Below are 21,933 nucleotides of genomic sequence, written 5' to 3'. Positions count from 1 at the left end.
ATTGATTCTTACAACACGATAATCATACAGTATAAATGCTTTACATACAGGTGCTTTACATACTTTATACACTACATGCATGTGTATGACAGGAATAACCATCATAAGCCTAAGAACATAGCAGAAATATATTTTTAATTTGAAAGCATTTATTGGAAATTATTTTACTATTTGGCCATTATTTCATTAAACTAATCGCCTATTATACTTGTATTTTTCTTGTAATTGTTGGTATTTTAATTTTATGTTAATACCAAAATCCATCAATAGCCAAGTGTTTACACAGAATGCTTCAATTTGAATTTTTACGGAAGCCAAAAATACTTCTTCTTTTAGTAGCATTCTATAAATTGCATTTCATAAATATCTTTGTAAAAATACATTGTATAAATTTCAAGATTTTTTAAATCAAGCTCGTTGTGGCCCGATAACATTTGGCGTAAACAGCACTGAGGTCTACTAAGAACATATAGTGAATTAATTTCAGAAAGCAGGTCTTTATCTTACTGTGCATCTATTGAAAACCATCTGTAAAACAAAATAAGATGAAAGTATTAAGTCAATTGGCCGCTATCAGTCGACGAATAAAAATGCTTTCTTGAAATATCACGTGAACTCCATATCATTTCTTATCAATGATTGGCAGCAAACTGAGTAAATAATGTTGAAGTATTTAAATTGCTGTTTTCACCAATGTAGAAATTTCGTTAGCAAAGTAAGGTTTGTATATGTTTTCTTATGTTATAATTATTATTACTTTTCGTGGTTACAAAGACGTTAATTTAATATTGAAGCAAAGAATTATTTTTAATGACCTTGAACATCTAGGACATTACTGAAATTGCTTTATTTATGTTAAATAAAATAACCTTGCTGAATTTCTGATATTCTACTAGAATGGAGCGATGGAGTGGTCGGGTCGTATTAGTCACTGGCGCGTCCAGTGGCATTGGTGCCGAGATATGTAGAGAGCTTGTTCAGTATGGAATGAAAGTAGTAGGATGTGCTAGAAATGTTGATAAAATTCGCGAAATTGCCGCCGAAGAAAGTGTCAAAAAAGCATCTGGTCATCTCCTACCTATAAAGTAAGTCTGAACTAATTAATTTCTGAAATTCCGCTATATATCGCATGTAACCTAATTACACACTAAAACTGAAGGTTATGTAACCTTTGTTATTACTTAAATGGATTTTTGTACAACTTCACCTGGAATCGGATGTTTTTAAAATTTACCAAACTATGCATCAGTGATATTCTTTTGACGAGTTCTTGCAGCATTGCAGTTCATAAATTTTACTACCATCTGTTTGGAATATTTACCTTTAGATAAAAACTCATCAGTGTTTTGTGCAATATGTAATGCCAAACAGATTTATCAATGTTTTGTATTTGTTTTAAAAGTTAAGTTTTTCATTTTAAGTAGTTTCAAAAATTTGATCAGAAACTTTCTTTCAATTATCCATTAACATTACATTTATCACTGTACTGCAATTTCACTACTTATTTATTATCCCACTGATCATGAAAGTTAACAGAGATTTGGTCAAAGTTGTGCTAATTGTTCCTGTGGAATTAAGAAGGAACTGATGCCTCTTTACTTAATAAACAAACAGTAACTGACCTGCTTCATTTTTGCACTTCATAAAAAAGCTTTCTTTGGTTTCTCATATTTTATTAAGCCCTTCACTTTTACAGTTATATTCTGTTTAAAAGGCTGTGAATGATTATTTCAGTCTACTTTGTCAGCCATATTGTGTCTATTACTACGCGTTTTTTGGCGGTAGGATACCATAACTTTTAAAATGATCTACTGTTTGTTGTCCTGTAAAAGGCAGGTCCAAAATTTTAATCATTTGTTTTTCAAAATGCAACAAAAATTACAGTAGTAACAGTTAATTTATATCCTTATTCATAAAAACAAAGTCAAGTTTATCGAGAACCTATTGAGGTTACATAAACGAAAGTGCAGATGTTAGAGTGTGTTGTTATGTTACACTGAACCATAACTGAGGTTAAACTGCTGTGTTTGGCACTTAATATATATAAATGCTTTAACATGATTAAAAAAGAAACTCTCAGCTCTTGCATTTAATATATATAAATACTTTAGCATGATTAAAAATAAACATTTGGGATTTTTTTTTTATGTTCGAACTTAATTGTATTATAATGTTGCCAGGTTCAATACAAAAGGCAAATTTTAGACTGTTTTTTTATACCTGTATGTATATCATTCAAATACAGTACAAAGTCCCAAAATCTGGCTATCCAATATTCAGTATGATCTAAAAATCCAGACCTCCAAATCACCAGCAATATTAAAAATTTTTTTCATCTTTGCTTTACATTTGCAAATTTGATATTTTTTCATAAATCTTTTAGACGGTCCTTTTTCTTAATTTCACGTAAACACTGATATCATTCTGGCGAATCATTATTTGTTATTTTTCTGCTTTCATCCCTACATAACTATCAACACATTGCAACTTGAAAAAGGACTTGTGCCACAATGTGTAAACAATTCTTTTTTTTTACTGTTATATTTTTAATATTAATAATTGAATACCAAAGAGCATAGTAACCTTTTATGTTTTCATTACGCTTGCCAATGATTACAGACTTCAACTAACTCTGCTGTAAAGTATTGAATGTGTTGATGAGGAGACATTTACCAGAAATTTCTTTCCTTATTAAAAAATATATATATATATTTTCTAAGTGATAACTCATAGGCTAGATGACTTAGAGCTGCTTGAATTGAGAATAACCAATTTTTTATTAAACTTAGGACCTGTGCCAGAGCTGGTGCAGCTACACCAGACAGTAAAATTTAAGCGAGACAAACTTTTTTTAAGTTTAGAGAAGAGCTGAGCACCAAAATTAAGAGATAGCAAAATCTTTAAAATTTAATGAAGGCACTGGGATGCAAAATTTGGGGGCAGCAAAGTTTTAGAATTTAGGGAGATGCTTAGCAGTAGAATTTTGGACCTGCAGGCTATAAAATGTCCAGCGCCGTCTGTGGGCTAATGTGAAAATTTATTTATTTGGGACTTGGACAAGTCATAAGCATGTGTGCGAAATTTGTAAATATAATAAATAATTATATAATTCAGGCTTAACTTCATCAGTGTGTGATAGAAGCAAGATAAAATTTAGAAGAACAACATGTCTTTAGTCACCAATAGTTTATAGCAAACTTTATGATGATAGCCATGAATTTGAGGGTTTTCAGCTATTGCAAGCAAAAAAGGAAATTTTTCCAATTAATGGAAAGAAAATATTGTAAAGAAATATGGCAAAGGGCTAATAAATGAATGTAACAGGAAGTCTTTCATTGTGATGATAATGTCCCAATCAACTAACAAACAGTAAAATATGTAGTATGATTCTAAATCCAAAAAATATTGCTGTTGTTAGTGAAGGAAGGTTGCTGAGAATGAAAAAAAAGTTTAGTTGACAATTTAGTGGGAATTTTTGAAATGACAATTACAGGACCTTGCTAATTTAGGACCTAAAACTTATTTAGTCTTATGTTATTTATAAATTTAAGAGTGTTTCTAAATTGCAATTTTTATAGGACAACCAATGTAATTTTTTTTTATTATCAAACAAGATTCATAAAAAAAATCAGCTAAGAAGTGTCATAAGGGTATATGCATCTGCTCCTGGTTTTTTTTTTTTTTTTTTTTTTTTTAAATCTTACATAGTTAATCTTCCATAGCATTCATGTGATACCTTTCAGGTTTTATATTATCTGACTTTTTAGTAACTTCATATTTTTAAGTGGAGGTAATAATTTTTATTTCCACATTTTATTAACCCTCTAAGCATTATGACCGGTTTTATCCGGTTATCAGAAGTTTTGCTACTTGGCATATATTTAATAATTTAAGATATTTTGCTTTCTTTAATAACATAAATATTGTCTTGATGAATGCAACTTTATGGAAATACAGACTAAAATAAGTAAAAATATAAACTCAATTAACAAATGCTGTTTAAATACCGGTCTTTATGACACATCTAAAATCCTGCACGGTTCAGAGGGTTAATAACATCACTTTTCCCACCTCTTGATCTCTTAGCTGATATTCTGAAGGGTTTCAATACTGCTAAATGTGTTCTGACATTAAAACATTTGGCTCCAATGCGAACAAATTTTGAATATTGAGTGCTGCTAACAGTGTCTCTCTAATAGTAGATCTATAAATTAACAGACGCTTAAATTGCGAGAGCTGACACAAGAGTAATATATACTATGTAACTTCTGTAATGCATTTTAATAATCAGATTCTGTATTGAAATTTATTTTGACAGGCATTATTATGTTTGCTGTTAAAATTTAATATTATTTGATTACTGCAATTAAATAATTTCCCTATGTTTGTTATGTTATGTGCAGATGTGATCTTGCCAATGAAACTGAGATTCTTGATATGTTTCAAGAAATTCGTGAGCAATATGGCCGTTTAGATGTTTGCATTAATAATGCAGGATTTAGTACTAAACATTCCCTTTTGGATGGAGAGACTCATTTATGGAGAAGTATGCTAGATGTATGTATATATAGTTCTTTTTCATATTTTACGAATGCATGTACTTTCAAAGTATATCCTGAATAAATGCTAGAGCATTATGTTGAGTTTTTGAGAAAGGTGATTCTGGTGCACACCACTTCACTCTGGATATCTGCAATTTCAGAGTCTTGCAACATCACTTCTGGCCAAGCAAGTGAAGGAGAATGACAATGTAATTGCAGGTCACCAGTGTCTTGTATGGTGTGTAGTTGCAGGTCACCAGTGTTTTATATGGTATGCTTCATAATAAGTGCTCAAATCATTAACTATTTACATTAATGTGAATCACCTTGCATCATTTGATGATGGATTCGTTTAAAGACGTCTGGCATCATTTTAAGTAATGTTGAAGCCTTAACTGAATATGCATAATGAATTTCTTCACAGTGTTCAAGGGCTGCTTGTGCACAATTCACAGTTCGTTTCTTAAGGCTACATAAGATGAAACTGATGAGTTTCTAGTTTGATGATATGAAGACAGAGAAAACAATACCAAGTATAAAGCATAGATGCCCCTTTATTTGACCAGCAAGAAGTGATGGGATTTTGAAATTGCTTTTCCATATTCCCATAAGTTCCCAACTCTCAGTAAGTGTTACCATGGAGAGATAATAGAGAGAGATCAAGAAATACTGATTTCACAGTTTCAAAGGATTTCGTAAATTCATTCATTTCATAAAGCCAAAGCTCAGATATCAGCATTAAAAATCAGAGTTCTCGAGACTGAAACTGGAGAAGTAACAACTGTGTGCTTATCTCTTGCATGAAGCAGCATGTTAAAATATTTCAATGTTTGATTTTGGTTTATTCTCATCACCTTGCTATGTAATTTTGTCACATTTTTCCTGAGACAGCTATGTGTGTTGCCTTTAGAAAACTTTCAGTTATAAATCTTTGCTATTAGTATGCTGTGGCCTAAAGTTAAAATCATTCGTAAATCAAAATGTAATAATCCAAGAGCATGTCATGGATACTAAAAGTTAAATTAATATCGGAATGAAAGAAAAACTTATTATACATCTGTTGAAAAAAAAATTATAGCTCAAGTTCACATTCAGTATATAGTGCATTTTGATTTGATAATAAAACCTTTGTTTCAAAATAAAATTGCATTATTCAATAGGTAGCCCAAAAAGAAAGAGCAGTTTTTATTACCTTTAGACTTTTTTTAAGCAATTTAGAACTTACTAGTGGTGTTAACAAGATCATTTTTGAAATGCTAAGTATATTTTCCTTAATTGACACACATAAAAATACAAACACAATTCTGAGCCCATCAAAAATTATTTTCTCTTCCTGTATTAGTACTATCAGTTTTATTAATTAGTATTAGTACTGTCAGTAATAATAAATCCTGCTCTGCTATTAAATCAAAATTCAAATTTTTCGAGGATACATTGACAAATTTGACTCTGTGTACTTACTTAATGAATCCTTAAAAATATGTACAAAAATTAATCAAAATATTTGAGTGAGAGCATCATTTCATGTTCTCTATCTCATATTAAAGTATGAATACAAATTACCTATCAGAAAAGAGGTTTAACCACTGTAAACATAGTTGACATATTGTATTAATGTCTAGCTGTATCATATTCATTAAGCTTAATTTTATTAATCTGGATTGATTCAAGAGGTTTGTAAGCTTAATTACATTTAAATCAAAAGGGAAAGTACAAGGAATCCTATAATTATAAATTAAAAGGTCGCAGCTTCAGCAAACAGGTAAATTAACATGTCTTCAAACCTGCACTTTACTAAAATGTGGGGAAACAGTTTTGTAATCCACACTGTGAAACAATTCTTATAAAAACTAATACATATGCAAATCAGATATCATTCATTACAAATAGATGTCAGTGTTCATATCTTAAAAATAGTTTGTGGCAGATTTCTTTTTTTGTTATGCTTCATAAATCACAATTTTATTCAATATTTCTATTTTCACAACATTTATGTTTTTTTTCATTTTGCATTATAAAGGATGCATAGTTTTAAATATTGTTGAAATGTAATTTGGAAAGTACTTTTCTGTTGTTGAAATGAACTCTTTGTATTAAAATGATCTCGGAATTCAAATTATTCACAGAATAATCATATTTTAATTTGAAGTAATTAAGCTTCAAAAGCATTTTACTAATGGCAATTTTCTTTGAAAGGGCTAAGGAAATTTTCTATTTGAACAGAAAAATATACTTCAGTCATCACGACTTCAAAAAACTCAGTTTTTGATTTAAATGGAATTTAGTGTGTTTAGATGCTGTATGGATGTTTTAAGTTACTAGTGGACCAAAGTTTAGTGACAAATTTATTTTTCAGCATACATCCATGAATTTGTTGAAACAGACTTTTTCTCAGTAAAAAGGTAATGCAAATGCAAATATCAGCACTGTGATGTCAGGGCACACAAAACATGAGAAATCAGTGTGTATGGTGCAAAGCAACTTAAGAAAAGAAAGTGGCTTTCCAGGCATTCTTCTGCAAGTAAAATTGAAATTGTACGTGTAATATGACTACAACAAAACACCAGGAAACATTTATATGCAGAAAAGATTCAAAGCAGAGAGTGGGGAATACTTCTCAAGAGTTGCGCACAGCAACCAGACTTCAGATGTCTCAATTTACTGTTGCCTGACAACTTCATAAGGGAGCCTATTTGCCTAACATCTTGAATGCTGCATACTATTAACTGGAGCCCATCAGTGGCACGATTTACAGTGGTGTGGCGAATACAAAACCAGACACCCTGCCAATGGAGTCGCATCCTCTTTACCGTTGAGAATTGTTTTAGTCAGACAAATGATTCTCTGTGCGAATTGATATGGAAAAAGGTAGGGACATGCTTTAATTCTACTGACATCAGACACCATTGGAATGGTTCTGGTTTGCTTATCTAAGGAGGCATGCTAAATGGATGGATAGATCTCCACATTTTTAATAGAAGTTCACTTACTAGCAGTCATCACTGTTTATTAAGTTACCCCCTCTCCCATGCATGTTTCCTGGGGTGCCATTTAGCCCAGCTTTGTTTTTATGGATGACAATGCACAGGTACACAGGACTCCTGCTGTTGAGAAGCTCCTGGATTTCGAAGATATCCACAGAATGGATTGGCCAGCTTGCTTTCCTGATTTTAAATCCCACTGAACATGTGTGGGATACTTAAGGAAGAAGCTTGGCAGCACAATCTTACTCTCTGGAAAACACCAGACAACTGAAACAGATGCTTCTTAAAGAATGGGAACTCTTACTCCAAGAAATGTCAGATAATCAGGTGTTGAGTATGAACAGATTGTGCAATGCAGCTATTGCAATTAAGGGAGATCATATCCCTTATTAAGGCTCTCCTCTTGACCAGATTTTTTTTTTTTTTTTTTTTTTTTTTTTTTTTTTGTGTGTGTGTGTGTGTAATGTCATTCTGTCAATAAAGCCTTTTTCTGTTCTTTTTGTACTCTATTCGTCTACTTTCCTCATCCTTTAAACATTGTCTCTGTAGTATGAATTTCATGTCTCCCAGTTGATATTTTGCAGAGTTACAGCCAAACTAAGAAAACTTGATTAAGTTTTGGACATTATTGTATTTACTGGCATTTTTTCTCTCTCAGGCATATTTTTCTTCTTTTTCAGTACATGATTTAAAAATTTCTGATGTATATTAACATAAAATGTATGCTCGAATAAGAAAGCACATTCATTGTAAGTAAAAAGAATATTGTTGAAATAAATAACTTTAACTGACTTCTTTGAAACACCAAATGCAGTTACAATAGTACATTTGTTCCTGTGTCTTTTTAAAGTATTGTGATTTTCATTTAAGCCTTCTCCTCAATAGAGGTATGTACTGCATAATTCTTCTGTTTTGCTTTCATGATATAAAATTGATTAAAAAAGGAGGGTGATATATGAATAAATATGATATTAATATTCTCAAAAGGCTAGTTACTGCTAATAGAGAGCTTATGTTCACTTTATCACTTATCTGCTCTTCAATTTCTACTATATTAACAATAGGAACACTGTTGCTGATCCTATATTGTTATAAGAGGTGATCCCTGTCTACTAAATAGTATTACCAATACTTTATTGTGCCTCATTTTTGGTGAAATTGCTTTGTTAATTTACATTCAATGAGAATTGCAATTTCACTTACAATAATTTCATACCACTTGTAAATTTCTTTTCACATTGCTATTGAATTTGGTCTGTGTTTTGTTTATTATTATTATTTTTAATTTTGGGGAGTTAATGCATTATGTTAACATTGTCTTGTGTATGTTATATGCTTTTTTTAAATTGTTTTTATATTCTTTTTTTTTTTGGAAAAAGTTTTTCTTAAACTGCCAAATAACTTTGTTTTAAAACATTAATCATTTTTAGAGAGGAAGTTATAACTGAAAATACAATTTCATTCATCTATTGTTTATTCATTTGTAATTATATATTTATTTTTGCAAATTTATTGTGCTGAAATTTTTAAAAACTTCTCTTAAATTTATTATATAGGTTAATGTGTTAGCTCTTTGCATCTGCAACAGAGAATCAGTAAAATTAATGAGAGAAAAAAATATTGATGATGGTCAAATAATTAATATTAGCAGGTAAAGTTTTATTGATGAAGTCATCTATTAGTTTTTATTTTTGGCAATAAGATTATGAATTGAAAAAATGCATGCACTTCTGTGTTATTATGTGTTTCATGTATTAAGCAATTCTTTTTTAGTTCATTATACAAGTATTTGATAATTAATTTCATGCAACTAATTATTTTTTTAAGGTGATATCGTGAAGTTTTTTTATTTTGATCAGTAGTTCGTATCATGTATGGGCAAAGTAACTGATATATAAATATTAGTAAATGCTTGTGTAGTAAATAGTACTAAGATTCTTGAAAACTTTATTTCTTAGGTATAAGAACTAAAAATTTTCTACAAGCTGTTTAAATTTCACTTTAAGTTTAACAAAGAAGTACTTTTATCTCTTATATTCTTTATCATCAATATTTGTAAAAATGGCTAATCTTCCATAAGCGGGGAAAGTTGGTCCCAAACTCTTTTTGTTTGTGGTGTCAAACTTCACATTGCTGTTTCATTTTGCAGTTGCATGTTGCAAAAAGAAACGCCGATGTAAAATGTAACATCGCCAAACGAAAATGACACTAAATACAACACATGCATAAATTACTACAAACTAAAATATAAATTTAAAATAGGCTACTTAAAATTCAAGTCACAAACATAAAACTGAAAATTTCAAAAAATGCAAAAAATATATTGCTCCAAAAATAATGCATACCAAATGTCTCTTAACTCGCATAAAAAAATTTCATGTCTACAAAATAACTACATAAAGGTATCCATAGAAGAAGGTGTCCTTAATGAGTTCACTATGCTACTACATCTGAAAGTGGTACTCTTATTCTTACAAACCCATCGCCAATCAAGTTTTTTACTTGAATCCTTATTAACAACCATCTTCACTGAACATTTTGGACATTTCACATCAGTTTCAATTGAAGAAATTAAACCAACTTCTGAAATAAATTGTATAATACATTCCTCGGACTCAAAAATCGTCAACCAAATAAATATATCCAAATTCACCAACAATGGATGCATCAGAAACTCCCAAAATATACAAGTTACTTTCATCATGGAAATCAACACACTGGACCACTTTTGCTTAACACTTTAAACATTCCACATCTTTCGGTTGCCACGTGCAAAAAAAACAAAACAAAACAAAAATAATCAATTTACCCAAAAAATATTAGCTAAATAAAATTAAATGAAAATATTCATAAATTATAAACTACACATCTTCTGAAATCCCACATTCTCCTATCAGCAACAGCTTAACCTTCTGCAAATATTAAACAATAAAACTTTTAAAAATAAACACAATATTTCAAAATTAATTTTTTTTTTTTTAAATCTTCTGGCTACATTAAACTTTCACTCATTACAATCTCTTAAATAAAACTCTGTTTGCCACTAGAAAATATACAGCCGGAAACCACAACCAAATCAAAATCGTGCCTCGAAAAAATCTCGCCAAGTTTCGCTTTCACCCAACTTATGGAAGAAGATAAACCTTAAAGCAGTATTTATGAGGAAGTATCTAGTCACTATAGGTTTAGAAGTCATGTGTTTACAAGACAGGCACATTCAATGTATAAGGGATTTACTTTCTAGAAATAAAATTTTTTATTTAATGTTAAAACAGCTTCAATTTTGTACACATTTGAATAAGTAAATCAAAACATTTTTAGTTTCAGATATGCTACAGTGGGTATTTAAAATATTTTGTGCATCTTTTGTTTCTGTATAATGGGAAATTCCTGCCAAGCCGAAGTTTTATTTTAATTGTTATAAGAGGGTAACCATGAAATTGAGATACACATAGGTTTTACAAGTTATACTTATGGAATTTTAGGAGTGTTCAAAATAGCTTCTTCCAGCATCAGTGCACTTCTGTAGGCAAATTTTCCACAGATTAAATGCTTTAAGCCATTCATTTCTTGGAATCAATGAAAAAAGTACATTTATAGCATCATCAGTCTCATCTTTTGAATGAAAATGATGTCCACATAAGTTCTTTTTTAGATTAAAAAATATCCAAAAGTCACACATAGCCAAATCGAGTAAAAAGGGTGGATGTTCTTTTACTTTGATACGCTTTTGTTCAAGAAACTCATATGTCAATCTTGCTGAATGAGAAGATGACTTGTGGTGGTGAAGTACGAGTCCTCACTTTTACTCTTGAAGAATTTCTGGAATATATTTAGTGGTGTATCAGTTAGCTGTGGCTGTCTTCTGTCCTTCCTTCTTGATGGCTTTGACCAGTCCTGTACTTCTGAGGAAAGTGGTATACCTGTACATTACTTTTTTCATGGCACGTTGTCTTTTTGCCTTTGTGGGCATGGAATCATCTTCAAAGACCCATACTTTATTTTCTTAATGTATTGAAATGTCAAAAAAATTATATGCATGTTTCATCATTGGTTTCAGTTTTAGAAATAATGTGGTGGCCACCATCTTTAAATAATTTAAGGGCTTCTTTACTGATTCTAACATAGCAATGAATCCAATCTTAAGTTCCTTGTGTATCATTTGGCAGGTGCAGTGATTGTTATTGATTAACATTTTCTGTATGGCTGACACATTATCCAGGAATGCTGCCTGCCTGTGTATTCGTCTTGGAGATAGTTGTGACCTCTGTAAAATTCTGCAATCCATCTGAATACAGCAGCAGAAGATGGACCTTCATTTCCAAATGTTAACTGTAGGCATTGAATGCATTCTTCTTGATTTAATCCCTCTTTAAAATCATAGCACAATAATGTTCTTGCATCAACTCAGTTTTTTTCTCTTGCCTAAAATTTACTCTATGCTAAACTACTTGCAGTTGGCGTATAATCATCTGCTGGGCTGAACTAGTTCATATTCTCAAATCTAGCCATTATTTTTTTCTGCCGCTTACTGTTTATGCATATCTCAAAAATTAACTCCTTAAAAGTATTTAAAATTTTAAGTATTTTAAAATAATAGTTGTATAAGTAAAATTTAATGAATTTTTTTTTTTTATTATTTCTAATGAATTTCTGATATATCACAGAGCTCCTTAAAAATCTTATTTGAATAACAGGATAGTACATATTCTAAATTTATTTATTAGTATTAAATAATATTAATCTGTGTTTATGTAGAAAAATTAATTAAGACATTTTCATGGTTATTATAGTTCTTTTGTTTGCCTTGAAGTTGAAATATCAGTTTAATTATGGTGATGAAATGTTTTCTGCATACACTAGAATCTGAATGTTAAAATTTGTCCTAAAATTTAATTAATTGGAGTTTAAGTAATTGTTCCTTTGTGTTCATTATGCTGTGTTTCAAGTTCATACACCTTTTAATACTATAAATATTAGCAAATTTGATTATTCATGGTTTTTGGCATACTGTAACTTCCAGTTAATTTGTATATAAAACAGGCAAGAAAATGGATACAAAGGTATTAAGTTTTAAGATAATTTTGGAAGCTGTTTAACTTATTTAAGAAATGTTCAAGAAGTTTTCTTGAATTTTTAAAATTCTGTAAGCTATTTTCAAACAACACATGGACAAACACACCATGAAATCGTATCTTAATATAATTAATTTTCCTATATAAGTATTCTAAATTTTTTTTGTACCATCTCCTCAAATGTTTTAACTATGTGAATTTCCCTCTTCCAATGTAGTATGTCTGGTTATCGACTTGCATCATCCAGAGCAGCTTTCTATGCAGGAACTAAGTTCATGGTTCGTGCTCTTACAGAAGGTTTAAGAAGAGAGTTGACAGGGGCAGGAACTCACATTCGTGTTGCAGTAAGATGAATTTACTCATTTTATGTAAGACTAAACAAGCTGAATATTTACTGTGTGGTCATGTAGTTTTATTAATTTTGATAATTCATATACAATAGAATTTTCAAAATCCATTCATATTGGGAGTAAGAGTTGTGCAGATTTAATTCAGTACTGCTTTATTGACCCAGTGACTTAATTAAAGATAATCTAATGACTGGCTTGGGCATGCTTATTGATCCAATGACTTGATTAGAAAACACTGTTGATTATAGGTCATGTGTCAGTATTTTTTGCAGATTATGGGCAAGTTTTGTTTATTCCCCCATTTCCTGATTTTTCCATTAAATTTGGATTATTTGCATATGAATAATAACCATATCAGGACTTAAGAATTATTTAATACAGATATATCTAATAGAATTGTATTTTTGATACTTATATACTCCAAAAAGTATCAGTGCAAGGAAAAACTCTAGTGAGAAAAGGAGGGGGGAAGATAAATGATGCAGAATTTTTTCAGGAACACTTTTTTAGAGACAATAAAAAGGTCAAAGTATCCTATATTTAAAAAAAAAGTATATCTCTCTGCAAAATTACTTTAGAGTAATTTTTATGTTGTAAAATGAGAGAAAAACAGTTTACTAAATAAATGCACTATTTACAAAATTCCCTGCTGTCTAGTTTTTCCCTAAATTGTATCCTTATGCTTAATGTACCTTTAATTTTCACACATGTGGAATTGGATTAATAATACTAGAATTGAAATTTTAAATTTTTTAAAAGAAATTTTGTTCGTTTTTATTCTCTTGTTGCCATATTTTTGATTTTAACATCAGTTGAATGTCTGAAAATGTATTTTTTTTAAACTATTGCTGTTTGTCACCAATGTAAACACTTCATCATTGTGCAGAATGTAAGCAAACCTCCTGTGAAGTGCATTAAAGCGAAATTCCTGACTGAAAAGCTGCAGACATAAATTTTTTATACATGCTAACTATATAAACTTGGAATTAATTTTAGAAGCACACAGAATATAGACATAAATTTTACAGAATATGACATAAAGTAATGATTAAAGTGAAATATTTGTTAACTAACATGTATGAAAAAAGGCTTCAAAACTCTTTTTTTTTTTTTTTTAAATCTAAATATGTTAGAAATTGTAATTGCATATTTATAGAAGAAAAATACCATTAAAAATTTAGGAACTACTCTTATATGCACCCTCAAGTTGCCAAATTTCTCAGCAAACATTTTTGGTGAGAAACTCCATGGTGCCATATTACTATCTAAATTTTTTGTCTACATTTCGAACTTTAAGCCTAAAAGTATCCAAAAATGCGGTTTTCGTACATGCAAAAACCATATCAGGACTTAAGAATTATTTAATACAGATATATCTAATAGAATTGTATTTTTGATACTTATATACTCCAAAAAGTATCAGTGCAGGGAAAAACTCTAGTGAGAAAAGAGAGGGGAAGATAAATGATGCAGAATTTTTTCAGGAACACTTTCTTAGAGACAATAAAAAGGTCAAAGTATCCTATATTAAAAAAAAAGTATATCTCTCTGCAAAATTACTTTTAGAGTAATTTTTATGTTGTAAAATGAGAGAAAATAGTGTGTTCAAAACATGGTTTTCGCACATGCAAAAACCATGTTTTGAACACACTATTTAAACTAAAAGTCCAAAACAAAAACAAAAAATTTAGATAGCAAAAATTTAAAGTTTCTAACCAAAAATATTTGACAAGAATCAATGTACACAGCGATATATTTTAACTTCAAAAAACATCTACGAATTGCACATTCTAGGCAGCGAAGGAATCTACGAACTACGCACCCTTCGCTCCAAAAAATTAACATAACAGCAATAAATTTCAAAGAATACCATGTACACAGCATTCTGTTTAAACTTAAAAAAACATCTACGAATTGCACAATCTAGGCATTGCGCACAAATCAACCAAATAAACTAAACTAAATTACAAACAATTCAAAAAAGGTGCCACGATTTTGCTATATCACACGTCTTTCTGAGATTCCAGATTTCGCAAATAACGATAAAAAGTTCCTCCAAAGTTAACTTACTACACGAAAACCATGATCCAAATCTTAAACTCCGCTGATAGCCATATACTTTACCAGCAAGCATTTGACTGCAAATCCACACAAGAACTATCAGAAACGCCTTTCTTTGTCCGAGTTCTCATAGCAGCTCCGCATTTCACACTCCGTTTTAAAAGAACCACAGAAATTCCAAAAATATACTTCGATCCTCATAAGCATACCAGTGAACAAAAGACTAACAATTTCAACATCGTACCTTTTAATACTAAATATACTTTCGACACAATCTAAAATACGCGACTGAAACCTTCTCACCACTTCTATCATTGCAACATAGGACATTTCAAAACATGCACGACACTGCAGCAAAAGAGTTAAGTTTCAACGTCAAAAGGATTTCCATAAACATCGTCCACCAAACCATCCCACAGCACGGAATCGCACCAAAAACCAGTGCAGAACACATATCGCCACATTTGGTGACCTTAGGGCGCATATAAGAGTAGAGCCAAAATTTATTATGCTGTATTTTCTAAAAGCTTTTTTTTTTTTTTTTTTTTTTTTTAATTTACTATAAGAGTTATAAATTATCTGAATTCTTCTATATATTTTTGAACAAAAAAAATGTGCCTTGAATTTTGTTAGTTTCTAAATATGGTAAACATTACAGTGTTTAAAAAACCATGCATAAATGTCCCCCTTTCCATTATACAGAAATTTGCTAATGCATACTGAATTTTATGTCAAAATGTGTAACAGGCTTCTTTGTAACTAATAAACACTTATACAACTTTAAACGCTAAAGTTTGTTTAACCAGCCAATTCTAGGCGGTGAGAAATATCCAAAGTATATGGATTACATCCTGGTTCTAAAATTATTAGCAACAGTCCTATAGAAACTCTAATTATAGAGTGCAAGAAGAGGCTGTATTTTGAAATATAATAGAGATATAAAATGGGAATATGATGCTAAACCTTTAGAAAATGACTTATGCTGCATTGAGCCAGCATTGAAATATGGTTTGTTCCATCTTCACTAATAGTTTTTTTTTTTTTATCCTACTTCTCATTTAATTCTTTCTACTCTTCACTCCATTCTTGATTCACTCCCCAGTCATGATTTTTTTCATCAAGGTTATTGTTAGTGAGCAATGATTCATAAAAAAGAACTTATTCACTTTGCCAATCTGTATTAAGAGTTACAGAAGAGAGAGAATGAAAATGATCTATTTATTTCTTACTGTGTTTGTATCCATCAAGGAGCTAAATCTACAGTTTCCCTGCTTTTGTATTCAAGATTTGTTGCCTGCCTTGCTGATAAGAAATGACTTGATTTATACCAGTATGCCTGATTTCTTAGATTGGAATGTTTTCTTTATGTTGTATACCATATTTAGTCATGTATTTTCCCTCAACTTTTTAACACTGGACTCTGAAAACGTTTTAAATATTCAAATAATTTTTCTCCTCAAGCCATTAAGTGAGTTCCCCTAAAATTTAAAGTGAATTTGTCTCCGTAATTTTCATCTTACTGATTTGCTTGCCAACTGCTGCTAAGCTGCCTCAGTGTCGCAGGGGGTGTCACTGGGCATGGTGGGCGAAGTAAGTTGAGAGCATAGCTTCTGGTAGGGTAACTTTAGGTGTGAAGGCAATTCCAATATTCTCAGCTAAAGCATAGCAGGTGAAAACCCTTCAGGGGATTACCTTTTGGTAGACGGACCTTACAATCTTGAAGCCGCAATGATCTTTTCTCTTTTTCTTTTCTTCTCCTCTTATCTCTCCTTTTCCTCTCCTGATATCTTTCTCCCTTGTGGTTTCCTCTACAGAGGATGGGGTGCACTATGAGTTAAGAGCATTTAAATTTTTTCTAGAAACACATGCATAAAAGGTCACATGTGAACAAATATATGTAATAGTGTTCCAACTAAAAAAGTTTTTTTTTTCTCCCCAAATTCGTTATTGTTTTTTCTCAGTCATTAAGTTGTGCCTTCGAGGATTTATTTTTCCATTGTAAATCAATTATCTGCTCATTTACGTTAAAAAATTTAAGTGAAACTGTCAGTTGTCTATCTATTTGATATAAATTAAATTCTTCGTTCAAATTCATATATAACTGATGTAGGTCTTCTCTAAAGAATTTATCTGGAGAAGCTTCATCACTCTGATTTTTATTAATTTGTATCTTTTTACACTGGTTTCCAAAAATTAAGGAAAAAAATCACAAAAATAGTGATAACTGGTTAAAAAATACGCAAATTGATATAAAATGTCAGTATGTTGTCAAATAAGAGTTGCTGAGTGAACTCCTCTAAAATTTAAAGTGAATTTGTTCTGCAGTATGCAAATTAATGGTTCTGCAATCGGAATATGTCATCTGCAAGGAGCATAAAATTGCATGTTCCAGAGGAAGCCTGCATATTCCTCTGTGATACTGAGTTAAGAAATCTGGGACAGCCAATTCATAACAATGAGCTTGAGGCATCATTTGCCCGAAAAACTGCGATTGAGAGCTATTGGAGAGACTAGAAGCAGAACATAGCCAGACAGAAGTGGCCAAATAGCTATAGGTGAATTCTTCTGTGGCTCATAGACATGGCAACAATTTCTAAACTCGGATTCAGCATCCAGAAATCTCAGCCAAGGACAGCCTACACCGAGCGTCAAATGACTGATATTTGTTGTAACAAAGGAATGTAACCACAACTCCGCCTGAACTCAGATCCTCCATTACTATAACTACCAGAAGGTTGATGTTAATGTCAGCTGTACATAGAAGGCTTCACAAAGGAAATCTGTATGCAAGATGACCAGCCATTTGTGTGTTGCTCACATCACATCATAGATGGGAATGTTTGAGGTGTGCACACCAACATGTCCACTTGATGGATAATCAAGATGGCTGTGCTCTTTATGGATGAATCTAGGTTTAACCTCCAAAGCAAAATTAGGTATTATTTTATTTTTAGAGAACATGGAACCTGTTATCATCCATCAAACATCCATGAAAGAGATGCATACAGAGGAGGCATGTCTCTGTGTCTAGGGTAGTATCTTTTCGGCTGGATGCTTAGACCTCTATGTCTTTCCACACTGAACCATGAATGCTGAGGGCTATAGAGATGACATTCTAGTTGCTTATGTGTACCCTTGTGCTGGGGGCAATAGGTGATGATTTCCTGCTGCAGGATGACAACGCTAGGCTTCACAAGACTCACATCATGGATGATTATTCATAAGCAAACAGTTTAATGCATGGAGTGGCTGGGTCAATCACCTGGACTAAATCCTATTAAGCATGTTTGAGATGTTTTAGGAAGATATATAGTTGTTCTGTCCTCCTCTTCAGACCCTTGCCACACTTGCAACTGCTTGTAAGATCATTGGCTCTCATTTCCTATGGAACTGGTAGACTGCATAATTGACAATATCTTACATTGCTATATGTGCTGTATTCTTTCTAGGGAGATTATGCTCCATATTGAAGGTAATTTTCCTATACCAAACAGACACATACAATTTGTTCATTTTATACACATGCTAATTTCTGTAAAACCGTTATTGCCTGGTAATTTCTTTTCTTGTTATTTTATACGTATTGTATATTGTGGGACAGTTTCATTAAATTCTATATGTAACTTTTTGAGTGCCATTTTTATGATTTTTCCATAATTAATGATAACCAGTGTACTTTCACTGTGCTGCCAATGGTTTTTTTTTTTTTTTTTTTTTTTTTTTTTTTTTTTTTTTTTTCCCTGCATTCTACAAACTATCACAAATTTACATACATTATTGTTTTAAGTTCTAACTTCTTTTATACAGTTGCTGTGTTGAAAGTATGATGGTTGGCAGATGCTGCTTACACATGATATTCAAAGCCTAGACAAGACATGGATGTTTGTGATTGTAAAGCCTTTACAAAATAGGGACATCTAAAATCTGTCGGTTTGGTAGCTTGTATTCAGTTGTTTGTCATGCACTAATTAAGAGCATGAAACTTTTTTTTTTTTTTTTTTGTAAAAATGTGATGTCATATACAGAAGTTCTCGAATTATTCTATGTTTTAATATGTACAATAATAATACTTTTTTCATTTTGTATAGAGTATCAGCCCTGGTGTAGTGGAGACAGAATTTTTCTTTCGAATGAATGAAGACAAGAAAAAAACTGAAGCTTTGTACCAAAGTATGAAATGTCTGCAGGCCAAAGATATTGCTGATTCAGTTGTATACATTTTGCAATCACCTCCACATGTTGATGTGAATGATATTCTCATTAGACCTGTTGAGCAGGAATCTTAATTGCAAGATGTGTTTAATTTGATGAAATATTTATTAAATGTAAAATTTCAAGATTGAAGTCCATGTATTTTGAAATGGATGTTGAATTATTAAATCTTGTATTTAATTTTGTAATAAATTTTTACAAGTAAAATCTAGTTGTTTAGTTGGTGATCTGCCAAAATTAGTCTTGTTAACGTCTTTTTCATGACTTCATTTATGCCTTAAAGTATCACATTTTTAAAGAGAGTTATAGCTTTTCTCTACAATTGCATTTTCTTTGATATAAATACTGCAAGTTAATTATGTCATTCCTTTTCCTAGCTTCTGCCATGCCAACATCCACGCTGCTTTGCTTCCCCATCTAAACTGCCCACGTCTTATTTTTTAAATTCGGTGTACTGTAATTCATTATGATTGGGTAAATATCTACTAAGATTATTTTATATGCGTGAAAATAAAGATTAGGACTTAATTAATTTTGTGTTGGCGTCATCTTCCTGTCCTGCCACTCTGCCATCATGACTAAATTAAAATTTTAATTTATATACATGCATTAAAATTTCACATTTATATACATGTTTATTATATATATATATATATATGTTTCACAAGAAAAAAGTAAAGTTGATTTAAAAATATATGTACTGAAATAGACGAGTTAAAGGAAGAAATAATAAAACTAATTAATGTTCAAGTTAATAACCAGGTTCGAAAACATTTTATTAAATTCTGTATTAAAAAGGCAGGCATTAATTTTTCTTTTTAATTTTGTAACGCTTTATGATATGATATTACCTTAAACCTTAACTGGTGGGTAATGGAAGATTTTAAAGAGTTAAGGGATTACGTCTAAATATTTTGTAAAAATGTATGTTTTATGAATACTGGATTCTTTCCTTTTACTAATGAAGGGCCAACTCTTTTCAAAAGACTCTATTATAGCCCGAATCGAGTGAAGATTTTTATCGAATTTTTCGAATTCCCATACCTTTGGCCAGTATTTAGTTAAAGTTTTAATTTAACTTGTAACTTCAGTTTTAAGTAATGCAGTCTAGTACAAAAAAAATTTCTTACAATAATTCTCTATTTCAATTCGAAATTTTCTATTCAAATTCTAATTCAATTTAAATTAATTCAATAAAATTATTATTAAAATTTTTACTTAATTTTTTTTTTCAAAACCATTAAGAAAAAAAAGTAGTTTGCAACATCTGTTTTCACAAACAGTAGCAGTTTACTTTTACACTTTTTAATAATGACTAAAAGTTAGCAACATTTTTGCACACAAAACAAGCATTTTACTTCTTTAAAAATTTTCCAACATAGTTTTTACAATAGCTGTCACAGGTAGTAGCTTTACACTCAATTTTTACATGGTATTAGAGCCCTCTATTTTTACAGTTAGTAGTAACTAACTACTCAACTCAACTAGTAAAGCAAAATAATACAACTCAGAAATTCAATTATGTAGATCTAGGTAAGTTAAATTAACACTTGCTATTTACTAGCCTTTTTATTTTTTATTAATATTTTTATATTTTGATAGTTGTATATCGTTTATTTTAGGTTTACATGCATAATTTGTGTTGAGGAAGTTTCCAGTAGGCAAGAGTTTCTTAATTACTTTGGTTTTCTACTCTTAAATCCGAATAGAGAATATTTGTTGAATTCAAATATATATATGTGTGTATGTATCTGCAATCATCATTAAGATTAAATGGAAACAATTCTTTAGAAACACATTTTTTCTTGATTGGTACAATGTTAGGGGTGCTATAAGTGACCAACAATTTTGTTCACAATTCTAGGTTAGTGGACCTTTATTACTAGCGGACCTAACAGCATTAGTCTCTTCAAAAGTTTTTCTTTCATGGTAGCATTATCTGAAAAGTCTCAGGAAGTTCCTCCTTCTTCTGAATTGAGTATATTGAAACATGGCTGCATAACAAAATGTTTTTCATAACTTTGATGTATGTATGCCGGTTGAAGCTGAGTGGTAGGAGGCTAAAACTAGGTTATAATATATGATATTAATAATCAAATTTTATGAGAATTTATTAATAATGAAGTGTTTTTCAATAATTCCCTAGTTCTATAAATAATGAAGTGCTGCATTTATCCGTAAACAATGAGGTTTTTAGGATAATTATTCGCAACATAATAAACTACGACTTTTTTTTTTCCCCTCTCTTATTCTGAGAGCAAGTGGAAGAGAATAGACCATACATTTCAAGAATTAGATGCATATGCTGCAAAATTATTTATTTCATGATCTATATATTATAGGATTTTACGTAAAGCTTTTCTGACTGACGTAAAAAAATATATTTCACTCTAAAAATTTCGGAGAACATCAGAACATCGCTATCATTGAACTGCAAACTTTACTTAAAGCCCAAAGGAAACAATATACCAACTATCATACATTGCAAATACCTCATTACGTTATTAAACTATAGTTAAGTCCCAACTTAGCTCATTCGTGGATTTTACATTTTTTCTGTTTTCGTTAGAATTCATTTTCATTCGATTTTTATCCTGAAATTACATTATACATTCTCTAATGCTCTAAGGCAAAGTGCAGTATGACTGGTTGCATTCCGCATAGAATTTTAAATGAAGAGATTGTAATATGTAAACTATGATTATCCTGA

At 30.8% G+C, this 21,933-nt stretch overlaps 1 protein-coding gene across 2 annotated transcripts; it reads left to right on the top strand.

Annotated features, from left to right (window-relative positions):
• The first annotated feature begins 567 nt into the window (after nucleotides 1-567).
• Nucleotides 568-19,430, top strand: LOC118195541 (dehydrogenase/reductase SDR family member 11-like). Of its 2 annotated transcripts, none has more exons than XM_085822634.1 (6): nucleotides 568-715; nucleotides 897-1,085; nucleotides 4,404-4,557; nucleotides 9,082-9,176; nucleotides 12,818-12,944; nucleotides 19,100-19,430. In XM_085822634.1, exons 2-6 carry the CDS (start codon nucleotides 898-900, stop codon nucleotides 19,295-19,297), a joined length of 762 nt encoding a protein of 253 aa, XP_085678760.1. In that variant the 5' UTR covers nucleotides 568-715; nucleotide 897; the 3' UTR covers nucleotides 19,298-19,430. The 2 variants fall into 2 exon arrangements, with proteins under 2 accessions (XP_085678760.1, XP_035222758.2); XM_035366867.2 differs by having other exon boundaries at nucleotides 568-720.
• Nucleotides 19,431-21,933: the final 2,503 nt, after the last annotated feature.

Source organism: Stegodyphus dumicola, chromosome 8, assembly GCF_044657685.1.
Source record: "Stegodyphus dumicola isolate Sdum_Otavi_A_Nest chromosome 8, ASM4465768v1".
In the NCBI taxonomy this organism is placed as follows: Eukaryota; Metazoa; Arthropoda; class Arachnida; order Araneae; family Eresidae; genus Stegodyphus; species Stegodyphus dumicola.
This window is presented reverse-complemented; position numbering and strand designations above follow the sequence as displayed.